A 27,596-nucleotide genomic window follows, 5' to 3' on the forward strand; every position below is an offset into this window, starting at 1 on the left:
TTTTTGATTGATTTTAAGTTCCAGTAGGGGGCGCTCCTGCAGAATTAACTGAGCCCAGTACACGCTGTCATGGAACCCGGATGTTGAGCTGTCTAGGGAACAGCGAGGTGAAAGTACTGATTGTGCCAGCGCGGCTTTTGTAGAGAGCCGAATGGCATCCTCTGATTTCACAGTGACTGTTAGCTCTTCTCTAAAATCTGAATCGATAACTCCAGGCATTACTTGAATTCCCTTTTTAAAACTATTTCTTCCCAAATTAGGCCTATGCACCTGGGGGTAATGGCCCACGGATTCCTGTGGGAACTCGCGGTGGTCCCATTTCAGCTGTTTATTACCGTGGCTGGTCAGAAAAGTACCCTCCGGGTGGAGCTGGCTGGTAATAGTGAAGCTCCGCGACGGCGGGCTGTGATGACGTCAGGGCCTGCGACTCCCACCCATACTGCAGAGCCCCCACTGTTTGTTGGGCCTGGGGTGGACCCCACCCTCCATTTTTTGGCCCCAAAGGAGGCGGATGTGAAGTTAGAATGCCGGCGGGCCGCTGCCATATCCGTTCCCATCCCCCCTCGCCCCGCGGCTTTCTGCCGCCAGTGGGAACCCGGAGAGGCTTCTGCCCTGTGGCGCAGAGATGCGCAGCCCTGCACCAAATGCCCAGCCCTGCCACGATTAAAACACCGCCCACGAGAATGGCGTCTCCAGAATTGGGGCTGAAGTACCGGTTTTAAAGCCGCGGTGAGCATAAAACCTTGTAATTGTGTAGGACCAACATCCGCACAAAGGCAAATGAATTCCAAAAGTGTCCCTTTCTTCCAGACTCAGACAGGCAGTCAGTATAGAGAGGTAAATCCAGTCAGGTCGGATCCAGGGCCAATTTTGAGTCCTGGAAGTTGGAGACTGTCCCCTGAGGGATTGAAATGTTAATTCTTTCAGGGGGGACAAAGGAGGCAAGGCACTGAAGACAGCAGGAAACAGTTTTATTTGGGGGCAGCCAGGTTCAGGGGGTACAGCTTTTGCTGTCATCAATTAATCCCCTGAACCCCGAGTTCAGGGAGTTTCAGAGTTTTATACCCAGCATGTAAGGGGAGGGGCTCCGAAGTTCACAGTCTGCAGAAGTTCACATAAAGCAGCTTTTTTTCTCACTGTTCTGGGTAAGTTAACCCATCAAGGACAACACCTGAGAAGGGGGGAGCTTCTTCTCCCCTGCCAGCTGTTACCATGGGCCCATTTGTAACTTATCTTAAAAATGTAGACATCTCTGTGAAGCCCAGCTCAAGGCCAGAGGCCTTGTTTGCACATTTCTTCAAAGTACTCTACTGGATACATGTTTGTGAAAACTAGTGAGGGGGTGTCCACCCCTGGAGGGCTGGTATCTTCTTGGCCAATGGCCAAGTAAACGGGGCGACAGGAAAATAGGAAGTTTATCTACATTGAACTCTTTTGCAGAGATTCTTTTGCTGACAGTCCTAAAATGTAGGGTGTGGCTTCCTGCTTCCTGGTCTTGAGGCCACACATGTGACTGGGATGGCTCCTGGGCATCAGCCAGGAGGCAGTGCTGTGAGCAGTGATGGAGGAGGCAGACCACCTCAGGATAGGCCTAGGATTCTTCCACCCTCGTGGACAGCTTGTGCCTTCCCTTATAGACTATGGGGTGGGTGTACACATGAACTTGCTCCACCCCTCTGACCTTTATCCTGATTGGCTCCTGTGCAGTATATAAGCTGTGTGTATTTCCTCATTAAATGAGATCCTGCTTTGATTGTTCTCCCTGGCTCCTCTGATTGTCCTCCCAGGAGGGAGGGCTGGGTGTGGTCGGCCAGTCCACCTTTCCTCTCTTGGCTCATCTTGGTTGGGGCGTGCTTTTCCCGCTTCTCCCACTGGTCAGGAGGAGACTGGGGCTAAAAACCTTGACATCTGGTGCCCAGAACAGGGACACGAAGAAAGTGTCAAGGAGCCAAGCCAAGCGAGTACCAAGGTAAGGGTATCCCCAGAAAGATGGGGCAATCTCACACTCCCTGGTTGATGCTTCTCCTGCTTCCTTGTATGGCTGAGGGGAAGGAGGAGGGAGAAGTTTGCGAGAGGGAGCCAAGCCGGCTGTCTTGAGGCTCGCCCTGCGCCCCTTTTTCTTTTTTACAAATTTTGACATCCCAGGAGCCCCCACTCCACTTTCTTGGAAACCTACTACTGAAAAGTTGGGAGATATGGAGTGTGCCTGGTGCCTGGGGTGGGACAAAACCAGAGGAACTAATCCTGTAATTGGGAGGTGGGACTGAGGGACTCCCAGCAGCTGTCGAAGCCCTTTTGCTTTGGGGAACTTCCTCCTTCCTTCCCTGCACTGTAAGGAATACTCCACCTCTGTCTAGTTAAAAAGGGGGAAAATGGGGGACATTGAATGCAGTATGTGTCGATATTATAGATTGCTTTTTGGGAATGACTTTGGCTGAATGCGAGTCTACAGGATGATGTTTTATTGTAACAATCTGGTATCTGAATGGGTTTTTGAAACTTTGCACAATCTTGCAGTTAAAAGTTAGGTTTATGTAATTGTTTAGTTTATGATTTCAGATAATTCATGCCAGAGAACTTAATACTTAGGATGGGAAACTAAAGAACTGTACTTCCAAGTTGGCGGGTAACTCCCAATCATTCAGTTTTTTCATCAATTTTTGAATTAGGTAGCCTGGAAAGATTTCATTAGGTGTACCAGTGCATTATTAATTTGGACAAGGATAGTAATCTGTTCCCCTCAGTGTGTAGGATTTAGGAAAGGAAAGTGTTGGATTGGGATGTTGGTCTGGTTTATTGAAATGACATTGAATAACAACAGTCTTAAGTTTAATTTTGGATATAGATGGTAGTGTGTGATTCTCTTTTGGAATTTTTCAGGTGATATAATGTAAGTTAATACTACTTTAGGAACTTCAGAACAAAGGAATGGCTTAATGATCCTGAAGGGATTTCTTCGATAGTAGCTTTTATATTATCAAGTAAGATCCTATTTTCAGTTTTATGTGAGCAAGTTTTTTCTAGTGTAGGAAATTTTTTTTTCTTTGGCAAAACAAGATGTAAAGATATGAAATTTTGTGAAATGTATCTTAAACTTGTATCATAATTTTCAACATTCAAACCTGGGAATTATGACTTAAGGTTAAAATGCCTCGGGAATGAGGCTTCTGCTCAGAATAGCAGTTTTCTCTGCTCCTTCCACACCTCAGCCAGGACTTAAGTTGAAATGCAAATGGAAGAAGGCTGTGAGCTCAGTAGGAGACTGATCTGGGGATCAAAAAAAAAAAAAAAAAGGAGGGGGGAAGGTGTCTTTTACCTGAACTCAAACTAGACTAAACCAAAAAGTAAATTGTATGATATTTACTAATTACTGGCCAATCATTTTTTCTAGGACCCTTGCTTTTTCTTAGATTCTGTATTTTTTGAGCTCATGATTTTGATCTTACAGACCTAGGTTAATGTTTTCCTGATCAGTTCTATTAAAAACTGGAGTTTTTAAACATTGCAATGGAGATTTCACCTGAAAAAAGCTACAAGGCCTTGTGTTATGTGTGCACACTTGTGTTATGTGTTGTATGTCTGTGTGTGCATATATCCATATGTCATGCACATGGTATGAAGATTGGCAGATATATGAGGAGCGCTCATGAAAAATTTAAAAAAATGGATCCAAATATCTTTTATTCACGTGATTTAAACAATTCAATTTAAATTGGGTAAACAGATGAAAGTAAAGATGTCTTTAAAATTAAGCTTATCAGTCATATGTTAAAAGGACAAAGATTCCTTAAAACATTAGTTTACCCATAACACTGGGTTTTATTAAGTTTTGTTTCTTGTTTCTAGAGCAAGTAATCTTAAAGAAATTAATAAACAGCTGGTTAAACAAGAACTGTTACTTTAGAGAATTGTGCTATGTTAATTCTTTAAAAGGTAAATTTAGTTAATATAAAAACATCAATGTATCAATCTGGTGTTCTAAAGTTGTATGGTAATTTTAGGCATTAAAGAAAAACAGGTTGGAGATTTGTTTGTATCTTTGATGTTCTATGGCTGGACCTGTTGTCGATGGGGTATGTGGGGTTTTGTCTTGCTTTTTGCACTGAGGTATGATTCTTTAATTGTAAGAATGAAGGACCATTCTGGACACTTTGCCTGGTTGTGGCCAGACTCCTCATTGTCTCCCTCGTGGCATTTGTTGTGGCCACAGGGATGAGAACTGGACTTGCTGGCCTCAGTGCACCATGTTGTCAGCACTACCTTCAATCTCAATTCCTTGGCTACAGTAGTCCTCCAAACCTGCTTACCACCCGAGAAGGAGGACTAGGTCTGTTCCTACAGGAGGAGTGCTGTTTCTATTGGGTTCCTCCAGTTTCTCAAGGATCGAGCCAGAACTGTTTAACTGATGGTGGTTGGGCAGCAATATGCCATCTTACAAGATACTGACCGTGAACCCTATGAGGTTGGCCACGGCCCCTACTGAAATGTGCAGATGTAAACCGGAGCAGAGCCATCTCTCTTCCTTAAGGCTTCCCATTGGGCCTGCAGGTAGGATTGCCCAAAGAGCTAGAGTGGTAGTCAATGACAGGTAAGATCCCCAGAGGGGGACAACCTAAGACAGGCACACTCTCAACTAAGGCAAACATCTGCTAATAAAAAGAAAAGGGGGATATGTAGGGTGTGGCTGCCTGCTTCCTGGTCTTGAGGCCACACATGTGACTGGAATGGCTCCTGGGGATCAGCCAGGAGGCAGTGCTGTGAGCAGTGATGGAGGAGGCAGACCACCTCAGGATAGGTCCAGGACTCTTCCACCCTCGTGGACAGCTTGTGCCTTCCCTTATAGACTATGAGATGGGTGTACATGTGAACTTGCTCCACCCTTCTGACCTTTATCCTGATTGGCTCCTGTGCAGTATATAAGCTGTGTGTACTTCCTCATTAAACAAGATCCCGCTTAGATTGTTCTCCCTGGCACGTCTGATTGTCCTCCCAGGAGGGAGGGCTGGGTATGGGCGGCCAGTCAACCTTTACCTCTCTTGGTTCATCTTGGTCGGGGCATGCTTCTCCCACTGTTCAGGAGGAGACTGGGTCTAAAAATCCCAACATTTTGCAGAGACGCTTTTGCTGACAGTCCTAAAATCTGCCATGGTGAAGCGGGCTTTTCTGTGGAGAAAGGGGGTGCCACTTCAATTTCCCCCTTTAATGATGTTCCCCATAATTTAATCCTTTAAATTTAAGAGCATCACTACCATTATCTTGGCTTAAAGCCTTATATAATGCCAAAATCTTAGTTGTTGTCTTCCTTTCAACAGCAGCTTCTATAGTGGACCCGGCAGTTTAATGCACAGTGGAGCCAAACATGGGAGCAATAAACAGATTAACAGCAGAATTCCCACTACACCAGTTAAGCTTTTAAATCTACCAAGAGTTGAAAACCATCTTCTCAAAGCATGTTTGGGACCCACACTTTAATGCCCTTCTAGGTATGAACTAACACATGTGCTAGTTCTCTTGTGTTGTTGGCTATATTCTTAACCATTTGTCTATTGTCATCCATTTGGATGCAACAATCTGAGCTGTTGAACTCTCCACATATTTCTCTTTCCTCAACCAGTAGGTAATCTAATGCCAAGTGGTTCTGATAGTTAGCCACTCGCATCTGGTCTGTTGTATGGCTAGGAGTTCAAAGGCTGTGGCAGTCTGATTAATAATAATTTCTAGTACAGCTTGTAAGTGAATAATTCTGTTTAACATGTAAATAGGAGTTCTATAGCTCCGACTGCCATTTTGTGCCCAGGTAGCGAGACCATAAGTGGCAATAATCCTCTGGGGTGGCCAGTTACCTTCACCCCAAGATCGGTGACCTCCTAAATCAAGTTTCTTTCCAATGGACCTCTTTTTCCTTTCCAGTCATCCATCTATAGCATTCCTCTGGTGGGACAGGTCCTAAATATATGTTTTCCCACCTCTTAGTTATAGTGGATTGTCTTGACATGTGGTTCACATGATCTCTATGGTTGGAATAGGAGTAGGGCAGACTCCCTTAAGGTTATCAAAGGAAACCAAACTAAATAATAGAGTAATGTTTTGGTTAGCATAGGTTAAACAGATGAATTAACAAAGCCAAACTAATAACACCAAACAAATCCTAGAAAACTTATATAAGCAAGACAAAAAGTATAAGTGAAATTTTGTTACCCAGAGTCCAATCAGAAGGAGTTACTGTTATCAAACCAGTAGCTAAAACCAAACAGAGAACTGTGTATATATCCAGAAGCAAGGGGTGGCCATGCATTACTATCTCAGAGGTTGAAAGAGTCCGTTAGTCCTGGTGGGAAGTTTGTCTGTCATGGGCATTGATCAGATAATCCCTCCTGTGTGGCTGAAACCGGGCCGTAGTCTCCTCAAGCTTCGGCCCTGTGTAGACCAGTCAGCTTCCGGAGTGACTGCAGCAGGGCTGTTGTCCTTCTGATCCTCAGGCTTCTCCAGTGCCCCTTTATCTTCAGGATGGTCAGCGTCAAGGGCGTAGCAGCATCTGGAGATCACTCCCAGTCCTCAGCTGCAGGCGTGAGTCTGGTGTAGTGAATCCAGGGACCTATCCCTGCAAACTTTATTGCAGTTGGGGTGGATAAAATAATAGGGAAAGGGCCCTTCCAAATAAGTTCAGGGGTTGAATATTTCATTCTTTGACCCAGACTCCATCTCCAGGCTTGAAGGAGTGTGCACCTGGGTCAAACTTACTGGCAATCTTTCTCTAACCCATTGGTTGAGAACCTAAGACCTGAAGCTGTCGTCTCAGGGTTAATTTTGCTACCTCTCTTAAGTCTCCCTGTAGTCTCCTAATAAGAGGGGGGGGTCCTCCCATATATTATCTCAAAAGAAAAGAATCCACTCCTCATAGTAGGAGTGGATCCAATCCTCAACAGTGTAATAGGGAGAAATTCATCACAATGTAATTGAGTCACCTGACACAGCTTACCTAATTGAGCCTTAAAGTCCTGTTCATCCTTTGAACTTTATTAGAATTCTGCAGCCTATAGACAGTGTGTAACTTCCATCTGACATTTACACTCTTGGTCAGTCATCATATCACCTGTGCCCAAAAGCTGGCCCATTGTCTGAGCCAATAATTATTGGGACACCAAATCTGAGAATTATTTCCCAGAGAAGCATCCTAGTATCTCCCTAGCCTTTTCAGCGAGGGTGGGAAAGGCTTCCACCCAGTCAGAGTGGGAGTACAAAAAACCAAAAGTTACGTATAGCCCCATGAGCGTGGTAGTTCAGTGAAGTTTACTTCCAAGTCTTCAAAAGGTGCTCCTCCTATAGTTTGGATTCCTGGTGGAAGCTCTGGGCCCTGGCAAGGATTGTTGTGAGCACAAACCTCACATTGTTTTTAGATCATCCAGGTGTTGCTTGTGAGCCGGGGGACATAGAAATGTCGACTCGGAACTGTCTCAAGTGCTGTATGTCCAACATGTTTTCCTGTGAAACTGTTTGATAATGGCTGGGGCTAGAATCTCTGGGATGGCTATGTGGCCATCAGAAAATCTCCATCATCCACCTGGGAGAAAATTTTCTTTTTCAGTCTTAAATCACTTACTTTCATGTTGGGAGTATGTTGGCTCCCTTTCTGTTAGCTAGTCTGCCAGGCAGAAGGGCAGCATTTAAACCTGGGACTAGATTTTCTTCCTGTTTCTTGCAGACAGCTAACCTGGCCCCTCTGTCAGCTCTCCAGTTGCCCTGAGAAACCACAGTGTTTCCCTTTCGATAACCTTGGCAATATATAATCACAACCTTCCTGGGAGCCCACAGTGCATCCAAAAGTTTAAGAATTTTTTTGCCCATACATTATGCCGCCTTTTTTTTTTTTTCTCCTGAGTTAATTAGCCTACATAAGGCCTTATGAACATCATGGGGTAGCAAATGCAAATTTTGAGTCTATGTAAATATCCACACAGGGTCCCGCTGTCAACTGAGGTGCTCGAATCAAAGCTATAAGTTTTACTTTTTGTGCTGAAGTTCCCTGAGGCAGAGATTTTGCCTCGTCAGTAAAGTCCAGAGTGACCACTGCATATCCAGCAAAACATACCCCATCTTTAATAAAACTGCTTCCATCTGTGAAGTACTTTGCATCAGCATCCCCAAGGGCTGGTCTGCCAGGGCTGGTCTGCTGGAGAACACTTCACCCATGACCTCAACACATTAATGATCAGGTTTTCCAGGTCCAATGGGCAGCAAAGTTGCTGGGTTTAGAGTTCTGATGATCTTGATGTGAATATGTGGGTTTTCATGTAACATGCTCTGATATTTGACCATTCCTTCATTAGTCAACCAATAGTGTCCTTTATATACTAACAATGTCAAAATTGAATGAGGAACTCTGACAACCAGTTCTTGTCCTGTGGCCAGTTTATCAGCTTCCAACACCAGAAGAGCTGTGGCTGCAAGGGCCCATAAACAAGGTGGCCAGCCCTGGGCTACAGAGTCCAGCTGTTTAGACAAATAGGCCACTGGACGGTGCCGTGTCCTCAGCCTCTGAGTCAAAACTCCCACAGCCACTCCAGACAGATCATGGACATACAGAAAGAAAGGCTTCGTGAGGTCAGGGAGCCCTAGTCCAGATGCACTGGTGAGTGCTTGTTTCATGTCCTCAAAGGCCTTTTGCTTAGTTGACTCCCACATCAGAGGATCTCGTTCTCCCAACTTTGTGGCTTCATAGAGGGGTTTTGCCATGACTGAAAAGTTAGGGATCCATATATGGCCGAACCTAGTATCCCCCAAGAATTCTCTAGTCTGATGGCAGGTTGAAGGGACTGGAGTTGAGCAGATCTCCTATTTCTTTTAAGGCTCAGTGGTTGTTCTGTTCTGTTGTTAAATCAGATGGTAACCAAGGTATTTGACTTTTTCTTGTTAGATGTGGACTTCTAAGTTAGAGTCCATTGCTTTCACAAAGATGGTGTACTCAAGTACCTGGGAGGAACTGTCATTTAGGGAAGGAAGGGAGGCGTACATAGAGCCTCTGGCGCTTTAAGATGCAGGAATTTTTTGTTATCTCCCAGTGCAGGATGTTGGCTGCTGGGATTCTCCAACTCTGAAATCTGATGTAAATCTTAGCAGAGACTGATGACCTGGGACATCACTTGTGTAAAAGGCACTGATGTCAATCTCGCCGTGGGCCGTCTGCCAAGGTTGGAGGGCAGCAGTGCAGTTCTGTGTAGGTCCCAGTGTGGCAGCCACGTGTGCCCACCTAGGTGTTGCTCTTTGACTGTGTGGCTTTCTCCTCTTGTCAGGTGGGAGCCTGCTCTAACTGTATATAGGAGCTACCCGCTTGTGTTTTGTTCAGTGTGCCTGGGTGCATGGGGCTCTGTGTCCCTTCCTGCTGTGGCTCACAGCGTGTGGCTTGGAGCCGGGTGACATGTCCTTTTGGAGTGAGCAGCCTACGGCCCACTCCTGGCTGTTAACATATTCCGGGTTCATTTGGGGCTTGCAGTAGCTGAGCCCTCCGGCACTGGGTCTCGGGCATCAGATGCAATTGTGTGTGTCTATGGGACCCTGCCATATTCATCAGTCATCGACTTCCCAGCAAGTGGGAACCAACTGAAAGGAGGGGCAAAACAAATGGACCCGGGGACCAAAGGCTTGGGGAAAGCATTCCTTCCTTCTCTGTTCAAGTCTCAGCTTTTGAGCATGGCAGTGGGTGCTTGTCCGCCGGGGCCATTGGAGGCTTCCCCTTTAGTCTGGCCACACTTTTTTTCCTTATAATCATTTGGACCATTGGCTTTGTTCTAGTGAGACCCCTTTTGAGTGACCTCTGGGTTTGTAAGGAGATCCGTCCTCCTCTTTATCCTTCTGGTCTGCCTGTCTTTGAGCCTCTGGATCTCGATTGTTGAAAACTGTGGTGGCCACCTTAATCAGCTCACTGGCACACTTCTCAGTAAAGTCCTCTAGGATTGTAATTTTTGGCAGAGGGCTCTCTGAGCCTGACCCACAAAGGCTGCACTGATCATCTGTTGCTTGCACCTGTGCCTTTTTTCACTGACAAACTTGCACTGTGGCTGCAATGTTTGTTTGGTGCCCCTCCTCCCTTGGGCACCTCTGGGCAGGGACAGGGGTGGCAGCGACGGTGGCCTGGACACTTAGCTCTGAGTCAGTTGGGTACATCTCTTTTGATCATTGCTGCCAGTTTCATAGGGCAGAGGGGCCTTAGGCAGATGTGGGACCCAGTTCAGGGCTATCGAGGGTGCGAGAGGGAGATGCTGGAGCAGCAGGAGACCTAGCTGGGCTCTGTTTGTCTGCAGATGTGCTCGGCTTAGGCCAGGGCTCAGGGCTGGCTCTGATCCCTTCTAACTCTTGGGTATAGACAGTGTGTTTTAGTATCTTTTTAATATTCTTTTAGACTTTCTATGAGGGCTTCTTGACATCTCTTTATCTTTAGACCTTCTTCTTTGTTAGGGCCCCATCCTAGGTTTGGATAATGGGCTGCACGAGATCAGGCATGGCCCAGGGTTTCTCTGTGTAGGAGGGAGCAGGATTTTTCCAGCTTATGAGCTCAGTGGTGAAGAAAGGCTGGCACACAAAACTGCCTTGTCTCCCTCAGGCATTTCCCTCTGGTCAACATGGGCAGGTCCTTTAGTCCCTTGCAGGGGCATCTGGAGAGTTCTCATCTGAGATGTGGCTCTGGTCTAGGGACAAATCTCCCACCTTCATCTTGGGAGGTGAAAGAATCTTTGGTCCTAGGAAGCCTTTGGCTCTGAGGACATCACAGAGGAAGGAATGGCCAGTATTGGGACCATCATTTGTTGCCTCTGAGGACAAGGGGGCTAGGGGACAGTCTGTTGTCCCAGTGGTCTTGGCAAAGTTGGTCTTGGGTCCTCTTCTGGCTCACGGGGAAAACTGTTCCCTTCCTGTCTTTCTTAGTCAGTTTTTCTGTTTAGCTGCTTTCTGTTGGGTCTTAGAGACCACCATGCTCCTGGCTAATATCAGCTTGGACTGTCCATCTAGACAGGCTCTCAACCAAGGGGACTGTTTCTGTACTATCTCTCGACAGCAATCAATGTAAGAGAAATGGTCAGGGGTTTCAATAACAATCAAAGGACCTCAGCAATGACTCTCTCATCTAAAGATCCTTCTGGTGGCCAGCCCACATGTTGGGAGAGCCACTCTGATTCACAGAGTATGCCACCTTTGTGGAGTGAGTCTCACCCACAGTCACCAGGAAAACCTTCCTAAAGGTCTCTAACACACGTTTCAGAAGGCTCAGTTTCCTTAGTGTGCCTCCCATGGTCCACCCTGCATCGGTGTCGCACACTGAGAACAAAACACACTTAGGACAAGACTCGCTTCGTCCATCTCTAGCTGCTCCCCTCTTACCCTTGCGGGTGGGTATCAACCCCGACCTGCAGCTTTCACCTGGACGTTGGTTGGTGAAATTCCGCCATAGACTGTATGAGGGGCCACGGAACCGCAGATCCGGACTCTGCACTTGCTTCGGCCCTCGGGGTGGGTCGGAGCCCTTCCCTTTGTCCGTCTCATTCACACACTTTCCCACAGACATGGCCAGGACAGAAGTTCTATACCGCCCAGATTCCAACAATTCCAAACCAAACAGAAAAGGGAGTCACGGTGGGTGTCCCCTCTGCTTGCTGACCCCGAACAGAGGCCACTCGGGCGACTCCCCGGGTCCCTTTCAGCTCCAACCACTTTGGAGGGCACTCGGGACCCAACAGAGGGCGACCAGGCCTCTCTTCCACCCGCTTAGGCCTGAAGGGGAAGTCAGGTGGGCTGCAAACCAAATGGACCCGGGTCCTACCTGTTCAGCTGGGCGGTGCTCCAAACCCTAATTCTGGTTCCTGTTGCCTGTGGGTCCTGTTGTGCTCCAGGGTGGCAGCCCCCAGGGTGCTGGGTGAGTGGATCCTCCTTCAGTCCAAGAGAGACCTGGGCACGCCAAGGGGACCGCTGTCCCCCATCGCCCCAGGGAAGCTGGTCCCCAGAGACAAGAGAGGCACAATAGCCTTCCTTACCTCCTCCATCCCATCTGGGTCACCAAAAATGTTGTAGGACAAACGAGGCAAGGCACCGAAGATAGCAGGACACAGGTTTATTTGGCTGCAGCCAGGTTCAGGGGGCACAGCCTTTGCTGTAATCAATTAATCCCCTGAACCCCGAGTTCAAGGAGTTTCAGAATTTTATATCCAGCGTGTAAAGGGAGGGGCTCAGAAGTTCACATAAAAGCAGCTTTTTCTCTCACTATTCTGGACAAGTTAACTCTTCAAGGACAAAACCTGAGAAGGGGGGAGCTTCTTCTCCCCCCCTTCCTTCCCCTGCCAGCTGTTATCATGGAGCCCATTTGTAACTTATCTTAAAAATGTAGACATCTCTGTGAAGCCCAGCTCAAGAGGACTTGTTTGCACATTTCTTCAAAGTACTATACTGGATACTTTTGTGAAAAACTAGTAAGGGGGTGTCCAGCACCTGGAGGGCTGGCATCTTCTTGGCCAGTGGCCAAGTAAACAGGGCGACTCGAAAATAGGAAGTTTACCTACATTGGACTCTTTTGAAGAGACTCTTTTGCTGACATTCCTAAAATCAGCCATGGTGAAGATTTTTGGAGAGGCCCAGTTAAGACTTTTCCGTGGAGAAAGCGGGTGCCACTTCACTTCCTTATCAAGAACCTGCCCCTGCTCTAACCTATTGCCAAGGTAAACTGTCCCGCGAATTTCCCCTCCCTACAGGGAGCTGCAAGGTTTTAATGTGAGCTTGGCTGCTCCATCCTGCCCTTCCTCCTTCAGCCCACCTTTTCCCACCTTTTGGCCACCCACCAAACATTCCTGACCTAGTCACTCCTGCAGGAAGGAGGAAGACTAGGGGGAAGGCAGAAGAACCAAGGCAGCCTAAGACATAAAAAGGGCAGAACACCTCGCTTCTTAGGATACCAGCTAAGTCCCCTTCTCCCTAGGGGAGAAGTCTGTGTTACCCCTTTTTAAATAAGCCCTGCTTTGTAGCTCGCCTCAGGGTGGAAGCAGGACCTGTCACTGATAACCAATGGTGTCAGGAGTATGTCCTGACAAACATTATTGGCATTTTTAAATGCTAGCTGTTTAACTATGAATTCTGAAGTGTTTGAATTTCTGATCAACCTGTTAGCTGCCAGGTACAGGTGTGCTACAAAATTGGAGAATTGTTCTTCTGATCCCTGTTTTATCTGGCTAAAATCTAACTTCTCTTGATCCCAGGAAGATGTCTCAAACCATGCTTTTTTGGCACATGCAGTGATCTGATCATAAATGGCAAGATCATAATTCAATTGTCTCTCTAGGTCCGCAATTTCTCCAGCTCCCATTACTGTTACCAAGGCATCAAAGCCTTGCCTCCCTGTTTGGTACAATAATCAGTCCAGTGAGATCACCAAAGGAGATAATCACCCCCAGAAAGGCAAGCATCTGTCATTGAAATCCAGTCATTTGGGGTAGAGTCTCCTGGAATAACAAATCAAGCAGGCTTTGCACAAAGGGAGAGTTTGGACCATCGGTACCGCATGTGCTTGTTCAGTCTTGTTCAGCCCTTTAGTTCAGTCTTCAGGTGAACTGCAGCGTGCACACGGGCATGCTGGCATTGTTAGTCAATCTGCCTCAAAGACTGGAAAAAGCTGGAAACCTGTCATGTCTTCCCCTGCTTCCTGCGCTGTTCTAAGGCCACGTTGTAGGGGGTGGGCGTGGCGACCGCCAGGTCAGGGTAATTGTTGAACCCCTTTCTCCCAGAGGAGAGTGGCCAAATTCAGATGGCGGGTGGCAGGCCAGCTAGATGTAATTTAGCGAACTTCTCTCCTCCAGATCTTCCTCACCTTCTGACTGAGTCCCCTCAGGTTGTGACTCTTTTCATCTATAGCTTCCTGTCCATGTTGTTCCCCTCCATTTATCTGCTTTGCTGTTAGTCATCATTTTGGGAAGGCACACAAACCTCTCACTGTTGGTAAAGATGCCTCCCGGAGTGCTTCTCTTCCGGGAGTTCAGGTCCCTGACACACTGAATGGCGCGAACCATCACCTCCAATCCCTGAAATGGCACGAACTGTGACCTCCAACCTCTAGGAGGCTCACACCTGTCCTGCCCAGAGAGGAACCCTCGGCCAATAAAGAAGTAACAGCCCACTCCCCCCCCATCCCGCTGAACCCATAAATATCAACACCCTGCTCGCTCGCGCTCGCGCTCTCTCTCTCTCTCTCTCTCTCTCTCTCTCCCCCCCCCCCTTCTCTTCTGTGACCGGCTGATGTAGTCCCGCTAATAAAATCTCAGACCAGTAAACAGTTGTTTCGCTTGTTGAATTCATGGAGCCTTTCCACCACTCCTTACACTCACCACTTACCAAATAAACGTTTCCAGCATCCTCCATGTTGAGTAGGCTAATACCACAGGAAGAAGAGGCAAGGTCCTCCTCTTGTACACCTAGAACAGTGAATCTGTAGGAGGATCTTGTAAACGAATATTTGATTAATGAATGCCCCAGCTAATTCATTAAAGGAACCCACTGATGTTTTGGATCAAGATCAAGGTGGGAAATGACTGATTTAGACTGATTTTCCATTCTCTCCTTTGCCTTCGTTTATGGTGATATGTATCATGAGAAGTCCCCAAGATGTCAGTGCGTCAGGTTACTATGTTTGGACTATGTCAAGACTTTCTACAAAAGCAGTCATTGGAACAAGATTTTCAATGGTTCATGTAAGGCACCTGTGAGTGTGCGTGACTCAGATCTGCTTCCTCTACTGGACTTTCTCCTAATTTCGGGTGTGCCTTTTGTATTCTTTTTCTGTATATGTTCCACTTAGGAGAGAAAACAGACAACCCTTGACCCTGTGAGTCTGGCTTGTTTCAAGAAGCATGCTGGTCTCCAGTTCCATCATTTTCCTGCAAATGGCATAATTTAGTTCTTTCTGACCAAGGGAAATCTATTGTGTATGCATAGCACATTTTATTTATCTATTTGTCAGTCAGTGCACTCCTAGGCTGGTTCCATAACTTAGCTGCTGTGAATTGAACTGCCATCAACCTGGGTGTCCTTGTGTCACTATAGTGTGTTGACTTTAATTCTGTTGGATTAATACCAAGGAGCTCTGTGACTGGGTCGTTTGATTTCTCCATTCCTTGGCTTTTGAGGAAACTCTATACTGATTTCCGTGGTGGTTGTGCTAATTCCTATTTCAATAGTGTGCCAGTGTTCCTTTCACTCATATCCCTGCCAGTATTTATCACTATTTGTGTGGCTGATGATTTTATCCTAGCTGGAGTGAGATGCAATCTCATTGAGAAACGATGGTTCATTTGCCCATGTATTGATTTGGTTATTTGGTTTTTGGTGTTAAGCTTTTTAATTTCTGTGTATATTGTGGATATTAATCCTCTGTCAGAAGAGTAGCTGGCAAAGATTTCCCCCATGTGGAAATCCCTCACTCCTGTCCCATTTCCTTTGCTGTGTGGAAGGTTTATAACTCGATGCCATTCCACCTATCAATTCTGGGTTTTCCTTCCTGAACACGAGTCTTATAGGAAGTGTCCAGTGTCTGTATGTTGGAGTGTAGTTGCTATGTTTTCTATGAATAGCTGCAGTGTTTATGGTTTAATTCCTGTGTTTTTTGATCCCTCTGAGTTGATTTTTGTGCAGAATTTAGCTTCCGTTTTCTACATGTAGATAATCAGTTTTCCAAGAACCATTTATTAAATTGGCAGCGTTATCTCCAAGATTTGCTCTTGGTGTCTTTGTTAAGAATCACATGACTCTATCTATGGGTTTGTCTCTTTGTCTTCTATTCTACTCAGTTGATCTATGCATCTATTTTCACATTAGTACAATGTTTTGTCTCTACATACCTTTGCTATGATTTTTCTACAAATGACATAATTTCATTCTTCTTTCTGGCTGAATAAAGCCCCTGGCACATATACATACTCCATTTTAAAATCCATTCATTGGTGGAAAGTTGATTCCTTAACTTGGTTAGGTGACTCTCACTGGCATAAACAGGGTGTGCATGTGTTGCTATACAGGATGCTGACTTGAATACCTTTGGACAAATGCCCAGGGGTGTTGGAGTTGGGTCACGTGGTGGCTCCATTCCTAGGCTTTGGAAGAACCTCCCTCCCTATCTCCATAGTGGCTGTGCTAAGTTCTCTTTCCACCAATAGCACATGGGTGCTCTTTCCTCCATGCCCTCACCAAAATTTGTTAATATCCTTGATACTTGACATTCTAACTAGAGATGAAATCTTACTATAGTTTTAATTTGCATTTCACTGCTTGCTAAGAATATTGAACATTGTTTTATATATTTGTTGGCCATCTGTATTTCTTCTTATGGGAAATGTATGTTAAATCTATTTGCATATTTAGACATTGAAGTAGTTTTTGGTGTTAATGGGTTTTTAAAATTTTTTTTTGAGTTTCTTTTAATTTTACATTCTGTAAGAGTAGCCAGCAAAGATTATCTCCCATCATTTAGCATCTTTTTTTGCATACCTCTTTCATTGCTGTGCAAAACTCTTTTAATTTGGTGTCTTTCTATTTGTTAATTCATTGTTTTATTTCCTACATTTTAGGAGTCTTATTGAGGAAGTCAGTGTCTGCAACTCTATGTTGGAGAGTTGACCCTGTGTCTTCTTCTAGCAGTTAATAAGTTTCTGGTCTGACTCTAGGTCTTGACCCATGAAGTTTTGACTTTTATATGAAGATGAAGTCCAGGGATCCACTTCATTAATTTCTTGTGGAATCTCTCTGGGTGACATGTTTGGAACACCCCAGTTAAAGAATGAGCACCACAAAAAAATAAATAAAAAAGGAAAACAAAGTTTTAAAGAAAATATATCTTTAAATTTAAAAATTAGCGCTCTTTCTTCATGTACATATCTTTCTCTCTGTCAGAGAACTGGTATCCCCCTGAAATTTTGCCTATTGGATCCACTTTTCCTTCAGCCAGAATACTACTCATGCCCAATTATTGGTCATTCTCCCCAATATACACACAAGAGTCTGTGGCCACATCATATTTAGGGTCAGTATCAACAGCTCCTAGTGTCATACACAAGTGCTCAGTCTATTGATACACCCAAGGATTAACAGGAAGCGTGGAAAATGTTTTTTCTCCTGATTTTCATACATTCTACATGAAACTCTGTTGCCTTCTACGTGGGGTCTACGTCAGGCATTAGGATTCCACTGGTTTCCCTTTTAGCTGACAGAAGCCCATGGGGACTGACGAAAATGTCAGTGTTCTTTAAGCAAATCTAGGATCAGTAGGTCCCTATTTATGGGCCCCCTGGATGGGCGTGTTGCTGGAACATGTGGAGCTGTAGGCCTCGCAAGTCCCCTGGCACTGAGAGTGCTGGACCAAGGACGAGGCAGGCTTTGACGGATCCTTGATGTGGTAGACATGAAAATTCTCTAAATCAGCCCCTAAATCCTGACAGCATGCAGCCCACTCCCACAGGTTAATCAGAAGGGAATGGAGGCCTGGACCCTGGAGACCAGTGACAGTCCACCTCATATCTGCTGACTCTGAAGCAGGTTCCTGCCCTTTAGCCTGAGAGTCTTCAGTCCACTGTCCTTCTGTCTGCTTCCAGGCTATTATTTATACAGTGTATCAGTCGATTGCATGTAAAAATTCTACTTTGAAAACTCTTCAAATGCAAATAAATGAGAAAGAGTGGCTTTCTCAGGTCTCAGGGATTCATCAGTGGGATTATTTTGCAGCACTTGCCACCGCGTCCTGTCGTGAGATCATGTTGAGGTCACAGGGCTCATGTTCTCTGAATGAGTCTAAAACTGATCAATACAATGAAACTTTGGACTACCAGTCACTGTTTTTAGATCCAGTTGAGCTGATAACAAAAATAGTTAATGATTCTTTCAAATCGTTAGTGATTGTTTTTGAATTTCGTTAAAGTAAGACTGGGTTTAAACTCCAATCTCACTGTCTCCCACAAGGTCCAATGGTGTGAACCTCAGCACCGGGCACAGAGAGATCATCACCATGACAGATGGCTACCTGTGGTTTGAAGGGTTACCTTTCCCTTCTATTGATTACAGCTATGAAGGCCTAAAAGAAGCATGTAGTAAATTTGTGATAAAGGATGAAGATACAGTAATGGTGTCATACCCCAAGTCAGGTAAGGAAACTGGAAAGGAACTGTCCAGGAGAAAGGCGAGGGTTGTGTTCCTCACCTGCTCAGCAGATGGAGTTCGTGACCTCTACAGCCAGTGAGCCCTGCTTGGGGGAGGAAGGGACAGTGCCCCAGGCCACCTCCATTCAGACTAGGACACAGTGACATAGTGCTCAGCAGGGTTCAGCTAGGCTACTGCAGGAAGACACAGGAGTGAATCCTAATGTCATCCAGGCATCTGTGTGGTGGCCTGGGAGGGGGCTGGCAGAGAATGACCAGTGAGCACTTAAGGGTGAAATACCAGCTCCATAGAAATAAAAAGAGGGAGTGGGAGGCCATGGGGTGAAGAGGGGGATTTTAGAGCAGGAGGGTCAGCATGGACAACGGCTGGGAATCAGAGGAGCCTGAGAAATTCAAGGGACTGAAAGGACATGCATCATAAATCTATGTGGTGGGCCTGGGGGCAGGGGCATTGCAAACAGGGCAAGGATTGAGGCCAGTGTCCTTGGAAGGGGCACTGTGCTGGGAAGTCAAGGGAAAGAGGAACATATAAAACTGATCTCAGCAAACAGCCAAGAGGTGGAAGCAACCTAAAATCCTTTCATAGATGAATATATAACAAAATCTGATGTGTTAATACAATGGAATACGATTCACCCTTCACAAGGAAGAATTATCTGATACATTCTACAACATGAAGCAATCTTGAATGAGTCATGCTAAATGCAACATTTTGGGCACAAAGGGACAAATGCTATAGAATTCCACTCTTGTAAAATACCTAGTGTTCATAAAAAAAAGCATCATGTGTTCCAGAGACCAAATATGGAGTAACAAGAAAAATGTTGTTAATAAGCTGAGAGTTTGAGTTTTTCAAGGATAAAAGTATCTGGACATTGTAAGAGCAAAATTAGGAATGTGCTTAACACTGCTTAGCAATACCTGACTGCATGCTTAAAATGGGTAAAGTTTATATTATGCATTTTACCATAATTTTTTGTTCGCAAGTCATGTTGAAATGAGTGACCATCATTTTTACTTTCTTATCTAGGAACCCACTGGTTGATTGAAATTCTCTGCCTGATTCACTCCAAAGGCGATACCACATGGATTCGTTCTGTGTCCATCTGGGATCGTGCACCCTGGTTAGAGATAGATACAGGATACAAATTGTTAAAGGAGAGAGAGGGCCCACGGTTCCTGACCTCTCACCTCCCCTTCCATCTCTTCCCCAAATCTTTTTTCACTTCCAAGGCCAAGGTGAGTGCCTAATGTTTGATCAATGCTTTTTCCCTTCCATGTCCTAGATAACCCCTGCAGATCTTGCTGGGGTGTGTGCTCACTGGGTAGGTTGGGTGAGACCTGGGATAATAGTTTAGGGTGATATGGCCACAACCAGACCACACTTGAGTGCAAGAATGTGGACATTGCACAGATTATTCTAGCCTGAATTCAGGTGTGAAGGGACTGGCTAATGCCAGAATCTTAGAAAACCACTCTCCTGTGCAAGCAGAATTTATAATCTACACTGGATTATCCCAGCCTTGCAGCTCTTTAAGACGTCAGCCTGTATTAATTCAATAAAAGCCTCCTGCCAGGTAGGTGGAAGTAGAGAGGTTAGTGTTGCCCACATGGGCAGAGGAGCACGCACACATTGACAAAGCATGAATCCAGGAGCAGCTCAGGACTGGTGGCCAGCTATGTCTCCAGGGCAGCCCAGGGCATGCCACTGTGTCTTGTGATTAGCAGCCACTGCAGCCTCCCTCTGGCTGACAGAGGATCAGCACAGACCAGGGATATCCCAGGTCTCTTGGTCAACAGACTCTTTTTAGAAAAATACCTTTGTAAAGTGTTTGTTGACTTCTGAACTTTTTCATGTTTTTGTTCAAACATTACCAAGAAATCTAGAATACTAATCTCCACTCTTGTAAATGTCATAAGATAGGTAACAGTGAGCCTGCTCCAACAGACCCACTTCCATGTCTCCTTTTGGGTTTCTTTAACCCCTGCCCAATTAAACTGAGGTCTAAGGAGGCCTAAGACCTCCAATAATAATACAGGAAAGTTGGTGCAAATACAAAGTCAATTGTGATGTTCAAGTACAAAATAGTGAGTGTGTGTGTTTGTGTGTGTGTGTGTTCACTAATCTTAAACACCAGCCTCTTAATATGTACATATGTACACAGTTAGACAACTATCCCCCAGAGCAGACTAGAACATTCCTGCTGTCCAGACAGTCCCCCAGTTTCCTTGTGCCCATCAGTGCCCACCACCCGAGGGAAACTCCCCCTGCACTTCAGCTGCAGATTGCTTTGGTGTATATCTGTATTTTGAATAAGGAATTCGTGCTGCATGGATGTCCTGTCTGTGCGCCTCCTCCGTGGCCTTGAGTGTGAGAATGACTGTGTGTTGCTATGAAGGTGAATATACCATCATTGATCAATTCATTCTGCTGTTAGTGATCATTATGGCAAAGCACACAAGTGCCTCACCAACACCATCTAGAACTTTCCTGAAGGTTCCCATGTTGGGTAACCTAATGTCCTAGAATGAAGAGGCAAGGTCTTCCTCTTCTATTCCTATAATGGGAAACTAAAATGTACATTTGATGAATGAATGCTCTAAATAATTAATTAAATGAATCCCTTGATGTTCAGCAGATATTAAGTAAGAACTTCCTGGGAAAAGATGAAAATCAAGGTGGGAAAGGACTGATTATTACCGTTTTTTTTTTTTCTTTCTCTCATTTTCCTTCATTTAAGGTGATATATATCATGAGAAATCCCAAAGATGTCCTTGTGTCAGGTTACTATTATTGGACTACAACAAAATTTTCTAAGAAACCAGAGTCACTGGAACAATATTTTCAATGGTTCCTCCAAGGCTACGGTGAGTCTCTGACCTACAGATCTGCGTCCACACTGCTCTCCTAATTGTGTGGCATGACTTTTGTGCTCTTTTCTGTATGTCCCATGTATGAGAGAAAGCAGGCGACCCTTGACTCTGTGAGCCTGGCTTCCTTGAATGAGCATGCTGGTCTCCAGTTCCATCCATTTTCACACCAATTTGTGTCTTCACACATGTACTTTGGATAATAATGTCCATCACATTCCACCATCATTTCTAACCCCAAGCACCCCCCCTTCCCCTCTCACCCTTCTTCCCTATCTGGAGTTTGTCTGTTCCTCCCATGCTCCCCCTCCTACCCCACTATGAATCAGCCTCCTTATATCAGAGAAAACATTCTGCATTTGATTTTGGTGACTGGCTAAATTCACTTAGCATTATCTTCTCTAACTCCATCCATTTATCTGCAAATGCAATGATTTTCTCTTTTATTGCTGAGTAATATTCCACTGTGAGGTGTTAAGATTTTTGAGTTCTTTATACATTCTGGATATTAATCCTCTGTCAGAAGAGTAGCTGACAAAGATTTTCTCCCAATTTTTCAGCCCTCTCTTGTCTCCTTACCATTGCTGTAAAAAAGCTTTTTAGATGGATGCCATTCCTTTATCCACTCTTGGTTTTCTTTTCTGAACAGGAGGAGTCTTGTGGAGGAGGTTGTGCTTGCACCTGTTTGTTGTAGTGTAACCACTATGTTTTCTACTCGTAGTTACAGTGTTTAGGGTCAAATTCCTGTTTGCTGATCCACTTTGGAATTTGTTGCAGCATTTAGCTTCATTCTTCTACATGTTTTCTTAGCACCATTTATTAAACAGACTGTGTTCTCTCCAATATTAGCTTTTGGTGTCTTTGTTATGAATCAGATGATTGTATCTGGGTGATTTGTCTCTCTCTGTGTTTTCTATTCTAATAAATTGATCTTTATGTCTGTTTTATACAGCACAATTTTTTTTGTTATTGCACCACTTTAGTATGATTTGAGACCGTGAAGAATTTAAAATGTGATACATTCAGCACTGTTCATTGTGTGTGTGTGTGTGTGTGTGTGTGTGTGTGTGTGTGTGTTGGGATTAGACCCAGTGCTTTGCAACACCAGTCAAGTGCTTTACCACTGAGCATCATTCTCGGCCCTTGATCATTATTTTTATTGCTGAGCATGGCTTTGCATTTTTGTTTCTCATGAAAATTGTGGGACTATTTCTTCTATTTCTGTGAAGAATCTCATTGGTATTTGATGGAGATTGCACTGAATTTGTAGATTTCTTTTGGAACTGTGGCATTGTTTAAATTATGGTTATCCATGAACATGGAAGGGGTTTTCACATTCTAGTGTCTTCTTCAATTTCTTCCTTCAGTGTTCTATAATTTTCATTCTAAGAGGTGTATCTGCTCTTTGGGTGGAGTAGTATGCCAAGGGTTTGTTTGTTTGTTTGTTGTTGTTGTTTTTCTGTTTCTTTGAATTGGTACCAGGTATTGATCTCAAACCAAATAATTACGGAGCAATATTTCTTTTCCATTTTTATATTTTATATGTAAATAAGGTAGTCTTGCTGAGGTCCTTAACTTTGCTAAGTTGCACAGGCTGATTTGAACTTGCCATCCTCCTGCCTCAGCCTCCCTAGCTCCTGGGATTACAGGTGTGCCCCATCACACCTGGCTACTTAAGTATTTTTTGAGACCATTGTGAGTGGAATTGTATTTTTGGTTTCTTCCTCAGTGGATTCATTATTTTTATGGATTTTTCTATGATGATCTTGTATCCTCCTACTCTGCTGAATGTGCTATCAGTTCTACAAGGGTTTGGGGGCAGCTTTAGGGGTCTTCAAACATAGCATCCTATCATCTGCAAACACTGATAATTTGGCTTCATTCTTTCCAACTGTATTATCTTGATCCCCTTCTCTTGCCTGACTTGTCTCATTAGAGTTCTCAAACTTCTGAGTGGTGAGAGTGCAAATCCTTGTCTTGTTCCTGGTTTTAGGAGTAATTCTTCCAGTTTTCCCAGGTTAGCATGATGTTGGCTTTGGGTTTGTCACATGTAACCTTTAGGATGCTCAGTCATGTTCTTCTCTCAAGGTAAAATCTACTGACGTGGTGAAATACATTTATGAATTTGCATATGGTGAACCAGGCTTACATCCCTGGAATGAAATCAACGTGTCTTAAAGTATAATCCTAAAGTGTCAGCACACCATGCCCTGTGTATAATCTTAATAGAATGTGCTAATATTTTAATAAGGGTTTTGCATCTGTGTTCATAGGAATATTGGGCTGTTGTTTACTTACATGATATCGTTGTCTGCCTTGGGTAAATATGCTACTAGTTTCATAGAATGAATTCAGAAATATTCCTGTCTCTATTTCATCACCTTGTTTGAGGAGTATTTGTCAATTATACATGAATCAAGCTGTCAGGGTGTTAGAGTGACACAGATGGCACAGCCCTGTTTCAGCAGTGTGTAACCTGCACCCCTGTGCCTGCCCCACAGTGCCCTATGGATCATGGTTCGAGCACATTCGTGGCTGGATGTCCATGAGAGACAGGGAGAATGTCCTGCTGCTGAGTTATGAGGATCTGCAGAAGGTGAGCCCCTGTCAGATCCAGCGCCCGCCAGCTCTTGACCATCCTTGCTCCCTCTAATGTCCGTGGTCCTCAGTATCTGCTCTCCAATTTTCTGTAAATTGTAGCCTCTTAAGGGTCACTAAGAGGAGATGAGCCCTTGGTCTCCATTGCCGTTTCTTCACTGATCTGTCCCCAAATGCAAGCTCTTCTTTCATGTCGTCAAAGTTTTCCATCTGGCAACATCTAAAGGGCCCTTCCACACACCCAGGCAGAGGGTAACGGCTTATGCTAGTACCTGTGGCTGCCAAGGTTTCTGTGTGCAGGACCTATGATGCTCACAGAAACCTCATCATCAGAAGGGACTGGGTAGAAAGCATTAATCCCAGTGTTGTGTCCACCTGTCTGGCTTCTCCCCTTGACTGGCCAGGTGAGATAAAGGAGAGATGTCACTTTGTGTAACTCTTGTGAGAGGTCAGGGGCTGGAGTAATCCCAGTGGCTTACAGATGAAGCTCGGCACTGGTGGGCTGCGTGCCGGGTACAGCTGGGTAACAGAAATGACTTCTAATGGCCTGTAGCACAGCGTGGCCACTATAGACAATGATAATCAATAATGCATTTCAAAATAGCAAGTGAAGAGGGTTTTGAATGTTTTCAACTAAATAAATGATTTATGTCTGAGTTTATAGATGTGCTACTTTACAGATTGGATTGTCACACATTGAATAGATACTCATTCTAACTTTATTTTTCTGTTATCGTAGAGGAATGGCACACTGACTTGCACATAGATGTCCACTTCTGGATGTGAGTTTAAGAGCACCAAATGTAATTCAAATCTTTAAATTACATAAAAAATTTATGTAATTTAAAATATCTAGAAATTTTTTCAGAATTGTTAAGCAATGTAAGAAAAAACCCTTTCTGTTCCTCCCTCCTTCTGACACCCATAGCAGTCTCCTCTCCTCCTGATGTCATTCCTCTCCTCACCCCCATCCCCCAGCCCTCCTAGCACCTTCGTTCCTATCCTCCTGTCTCCACTGTGATTCCCTCTCATAGACTCACTCTTTGTTGTTCACATTTTAGGACCCAAGGAGCACCATAGAGAAGATCTGTCAATTCCTGGGAAAGAAGTTAAATCCAGAAGAACTGGACTCAGTCCTCAAGAACAGCTCCTTCCATGTCATGAAAGAAAACAAGATGTCCAATTTAGAAACGTTGCCTGAAACTTATGTTGATAAGGATTTCAAAATTACAAGAAAAGGTAAAAGCTCTGGTTTCAGAATGTGTGAGAATACTTGGAGGGAATTCTTGTGTTTACCATCGGACCCTTAGAGTTAGGGTGTTTGAACATATTGACTTGAGTGATTCATAACCAAGAAAACCTCTCCTGTGCCTTATGGAAAAATGTTTCCACGGTTCTGGGATGGGCTGCCGTCCCTGGAGACAGCCGATTCCTCCAGGGGAGGAGAGTGCATCTGGAGATGGTCATGTCTGGGCCACACCACTAGTGACTTACCATAGAGAACTGCCCTCAGGAAGAGATACATAGAGAATGAGCCAATAGGTGGAGTAGGGACTGGGTCATTTGTTATGAGACATTGGAAGGCCTCCTTCCAGTGAAGAAAGATCAGTTATATTTACACCTTCAGTTTCATGTCTATTGAAAATGTCTACTGCATGTACTCACAGAACAGTTTTTCCAAAATTCCCCTAGTTCACATGTATCTGAAATGGCAATCCATGGAATATTTATACTAAATGCTTCACAAGATATTCAAAAGATCAGGATTCTTGCCACTGAGTGAGGCTGGAACACAGAGCCATAAAACAGAAGAATAGGCTAGGGGTGTACCTCAGGGGGAGAGCCCATGCCTAGCAGAAGAAGTCAAGAAAGCTTGTTCTAATGACGAAGATATCAATGCACATGGGCGTAAGAATCAGTGGTTATAGGATAACAATTACATATTAGACATTCCTGTTTATATTCATATGAGTATAATGTTTACATGCATTTACAACAGATATTGTTGTATTTTCTATTAATTAATTTGATTGGTCTGCTATGTGAAAATGAATTTGTATGATACATAAAATGGCACTATAATCAGATAAGGAAAGGGTCTGACTTATGCCCGTAACTTTAGCTTCCATTTGACCCCCACCACTTTCCCACAGGGTAACCCTGACAGGGCAGTGTTTAAACTCTGTTCTGTAAAACAGGGTATAATGCTAGTATATTACTCATTCTTTTTTTGTTTTAAATAAATGACAGCAGAATGCATTACAATTCTTATTACACATTTACAGCATGTTTTCATATCTCTGATTGTATATAAAGTATGTTCACACCAATTTGTGTCTTCATACACATACTTTGGATAATGATATCTATCAAATTCCATGGTCCTTTTAATCATTTCAAAAATTATTTCTTAAACATTTACTATGTCATTCCTTGAAGTATTAAATCTTATATAGTTTATAAATTTTTTAAATGTCCTAATATTTGAGAAATGCATACCATATGAACATTCAAAAAGGAAATACATAGAACATATCATGTTTGGTCATTGCTATGCAGTCAGCAAGGATGGATTTGTATGGTTAGAACTGAGAGCCCCACTGAGTCACCACACTGGAGTCAACAGTTGAATTAGGCTAACGGACATGACATAATACGTCTGCTAGGACAGCACTCTGGTGAGGAGCATGAAAGGTAAACACCCTGAGGAGGGGGCAGCCTGGCAAGCTTGAGGCTGAATCAGAAGACTGTGTCATGGAGCCGAGAGAGCCAATGGGCAGTCCCAGGATGGAGTCTGATCAACAAGGACCCTACACCTAGAGCCTCAACATCACCAGGGAACTTGGCTGAAGGAGACTGGAAATCTGCGGAGACATGAGCCAGAAGTGACTGGAGCCACTGGCTCTGCCAATGGATCCACATGGTGCCATGTGCAAAAGAATTCTCACAGAGAAAAGTTAAAGCACAACACTAGTTGTGACCTGCTCTGATCACCAGGTCAGACATTTTGTTGGTTTGGACCAAGGTGCTCAAAAAACAAGAGGTCAGACTTGGTTATAGTCCAGACCTTCTGATTCACACCCAGCCTCACTGCGTATGGATTCTGTACAGATTGCTTTGAAAATGGAGGGCAGTCAGGACCACCTTCCAGACAGGGAGAGGGGAAATGCGCATGGTGGCCAGGCAGGAGAAGGCCTCACCATGTCCCAGGGGTCACTCTGCTGTCTTGACAGAGCAGGGAGGAGGTCTCCATCTTAAGACCTCTCCCTAGATCTGATCTGTGTCTACTTCATGTTTTCCAGGCATCTGTGGGGACTGGAAGAATCACCTCACAGTGGCCCAAGCTGAAGCCTTGGATAAATTATACCAAGAGAAGATGGCGGGTTTCCCCAAAGACCTGTTCCCATGGGAGTGATGTCCAACAATTCTGGATCTTTTATGGATACTAACATTTTTTCCTGTCTTGGGATATTTACAGGATTGGGAGGTTTTTAATGTAAAAACCATTTCTATGAGAAAAGGAAGGAAAAGATAGGATAACATAAATGAAATGTAAAATAATAGATGAGTAAAAGGAAGTCTAGTCGGTCAGAGGAAGGAAAATGGGTAAGGGGGTGCACAGGAGAGAAAGAGGGATCGTGACATAAAATTGATTGCATGGATGAGTTTTTACGGAAGAACTCAATACTATGTATAACAATACAGCTGTGTCAAAAAAAAAAACAACCCAATTTGCCATTCTGCTTACTTGAATTATATGTTTTCTTCTCTGATCACTTGCCTGTTTAAAATTACTAGAATTTTCCTAGTTACTTCACCACATCCCAGCTTTTAAATAACCTTCCTAATATTTCAAACACATAGAGGCCTACAAAGATAAAATGAATATCCCACCATTGTGTCTCATTTTTAAAACAAGAAATAAAATTTGGAACCAGTTGAGGTTCCTTTCTATTA

At 44.3% G+C, this 27,596-nt stretch overlaps 1 protein-coding gene across 2 annotated transcripts; it reads left to right on the forward strand.

The window, feature by feature from the left end:
• Window positions 1–574: 574 nt before the first annotated feature.
• On the forward strand, window positions 575–27,596 carry LOC143383575 (sulfotransferase 2A1-like). 2 transcript variants are annotated; one of them, XM_076838286.1, is made up of 7 exons: window positions 575–729; window positions 17,974–18,155; window positions 19,201–19,409; window positions 20,912–21,038; window positions 23,543–23,637; window positions 24,701–24,878; window positions 26,942–27,596. In XM_076838286.1, exons 2-7 carry the CDS (start codon window positions 18,020–18,022, stop codon window positions 27,052–27,054), a joined length of 858 nt encoding a protein of 285 aa, XP_076694401.1. In that variant the 5' UTR covers window positions 575–729; window positions 17,974–18,019; the 3' UTR covers window positions 27,055–27,596. The 2 variants fall into 2 exon arrangements, with proteins under 2 accessions (XP_076694401.1, XP_076694400.1); XM_076838285.1 differs by lacking the exon at window positions 575–729 and adding an exon at window positions 1,757–1,969.

The sequence above is a fragment of the Callospermophilus lateralis genome, chromosome 18 (assembly GCF_048772815.1).
Source record: "Callospermophilus lateralis isolate mCalLat2 chromosome 18, mCalLat2.hap1, whole genome shotgun sequence".
In the NCBI taxonomy this organism is placed as follows: Eukaryota; Metazoa; Chordata; class Mammalia; order Rodentia; family Sciuridae; genus Callospermophilus; species Callospermophilus lateralis.

What these genes read in the sequence shown, in the direction of transcription:
- LOC143383575 (XM_076838286.1), top strand. Translation starts at nt 18,020, where the DNA reads ATGACAGATGGCTACCTGTGGTTTGAAGGGTTACCTTTCCCTTCTATT. An exon ending in ATGGTTCCTCCAAGGCTACG is followed by an intron (nt 21,039 to 23,542) that starts GTGAGTCTCTGA and finishes CCTGCCCCACAG; the next exon opens with TGCCCTATGGATCATGGTTC. An exon ending in TTTCAAAATTACAAGAAAAG is followed by an intron (nt 24,879 to 26,941) that starts GTAAAAGCTCTG and finishes CATGTTTTCCAG; the next exon opens with GCATCTGTGGGGACTGGAAG.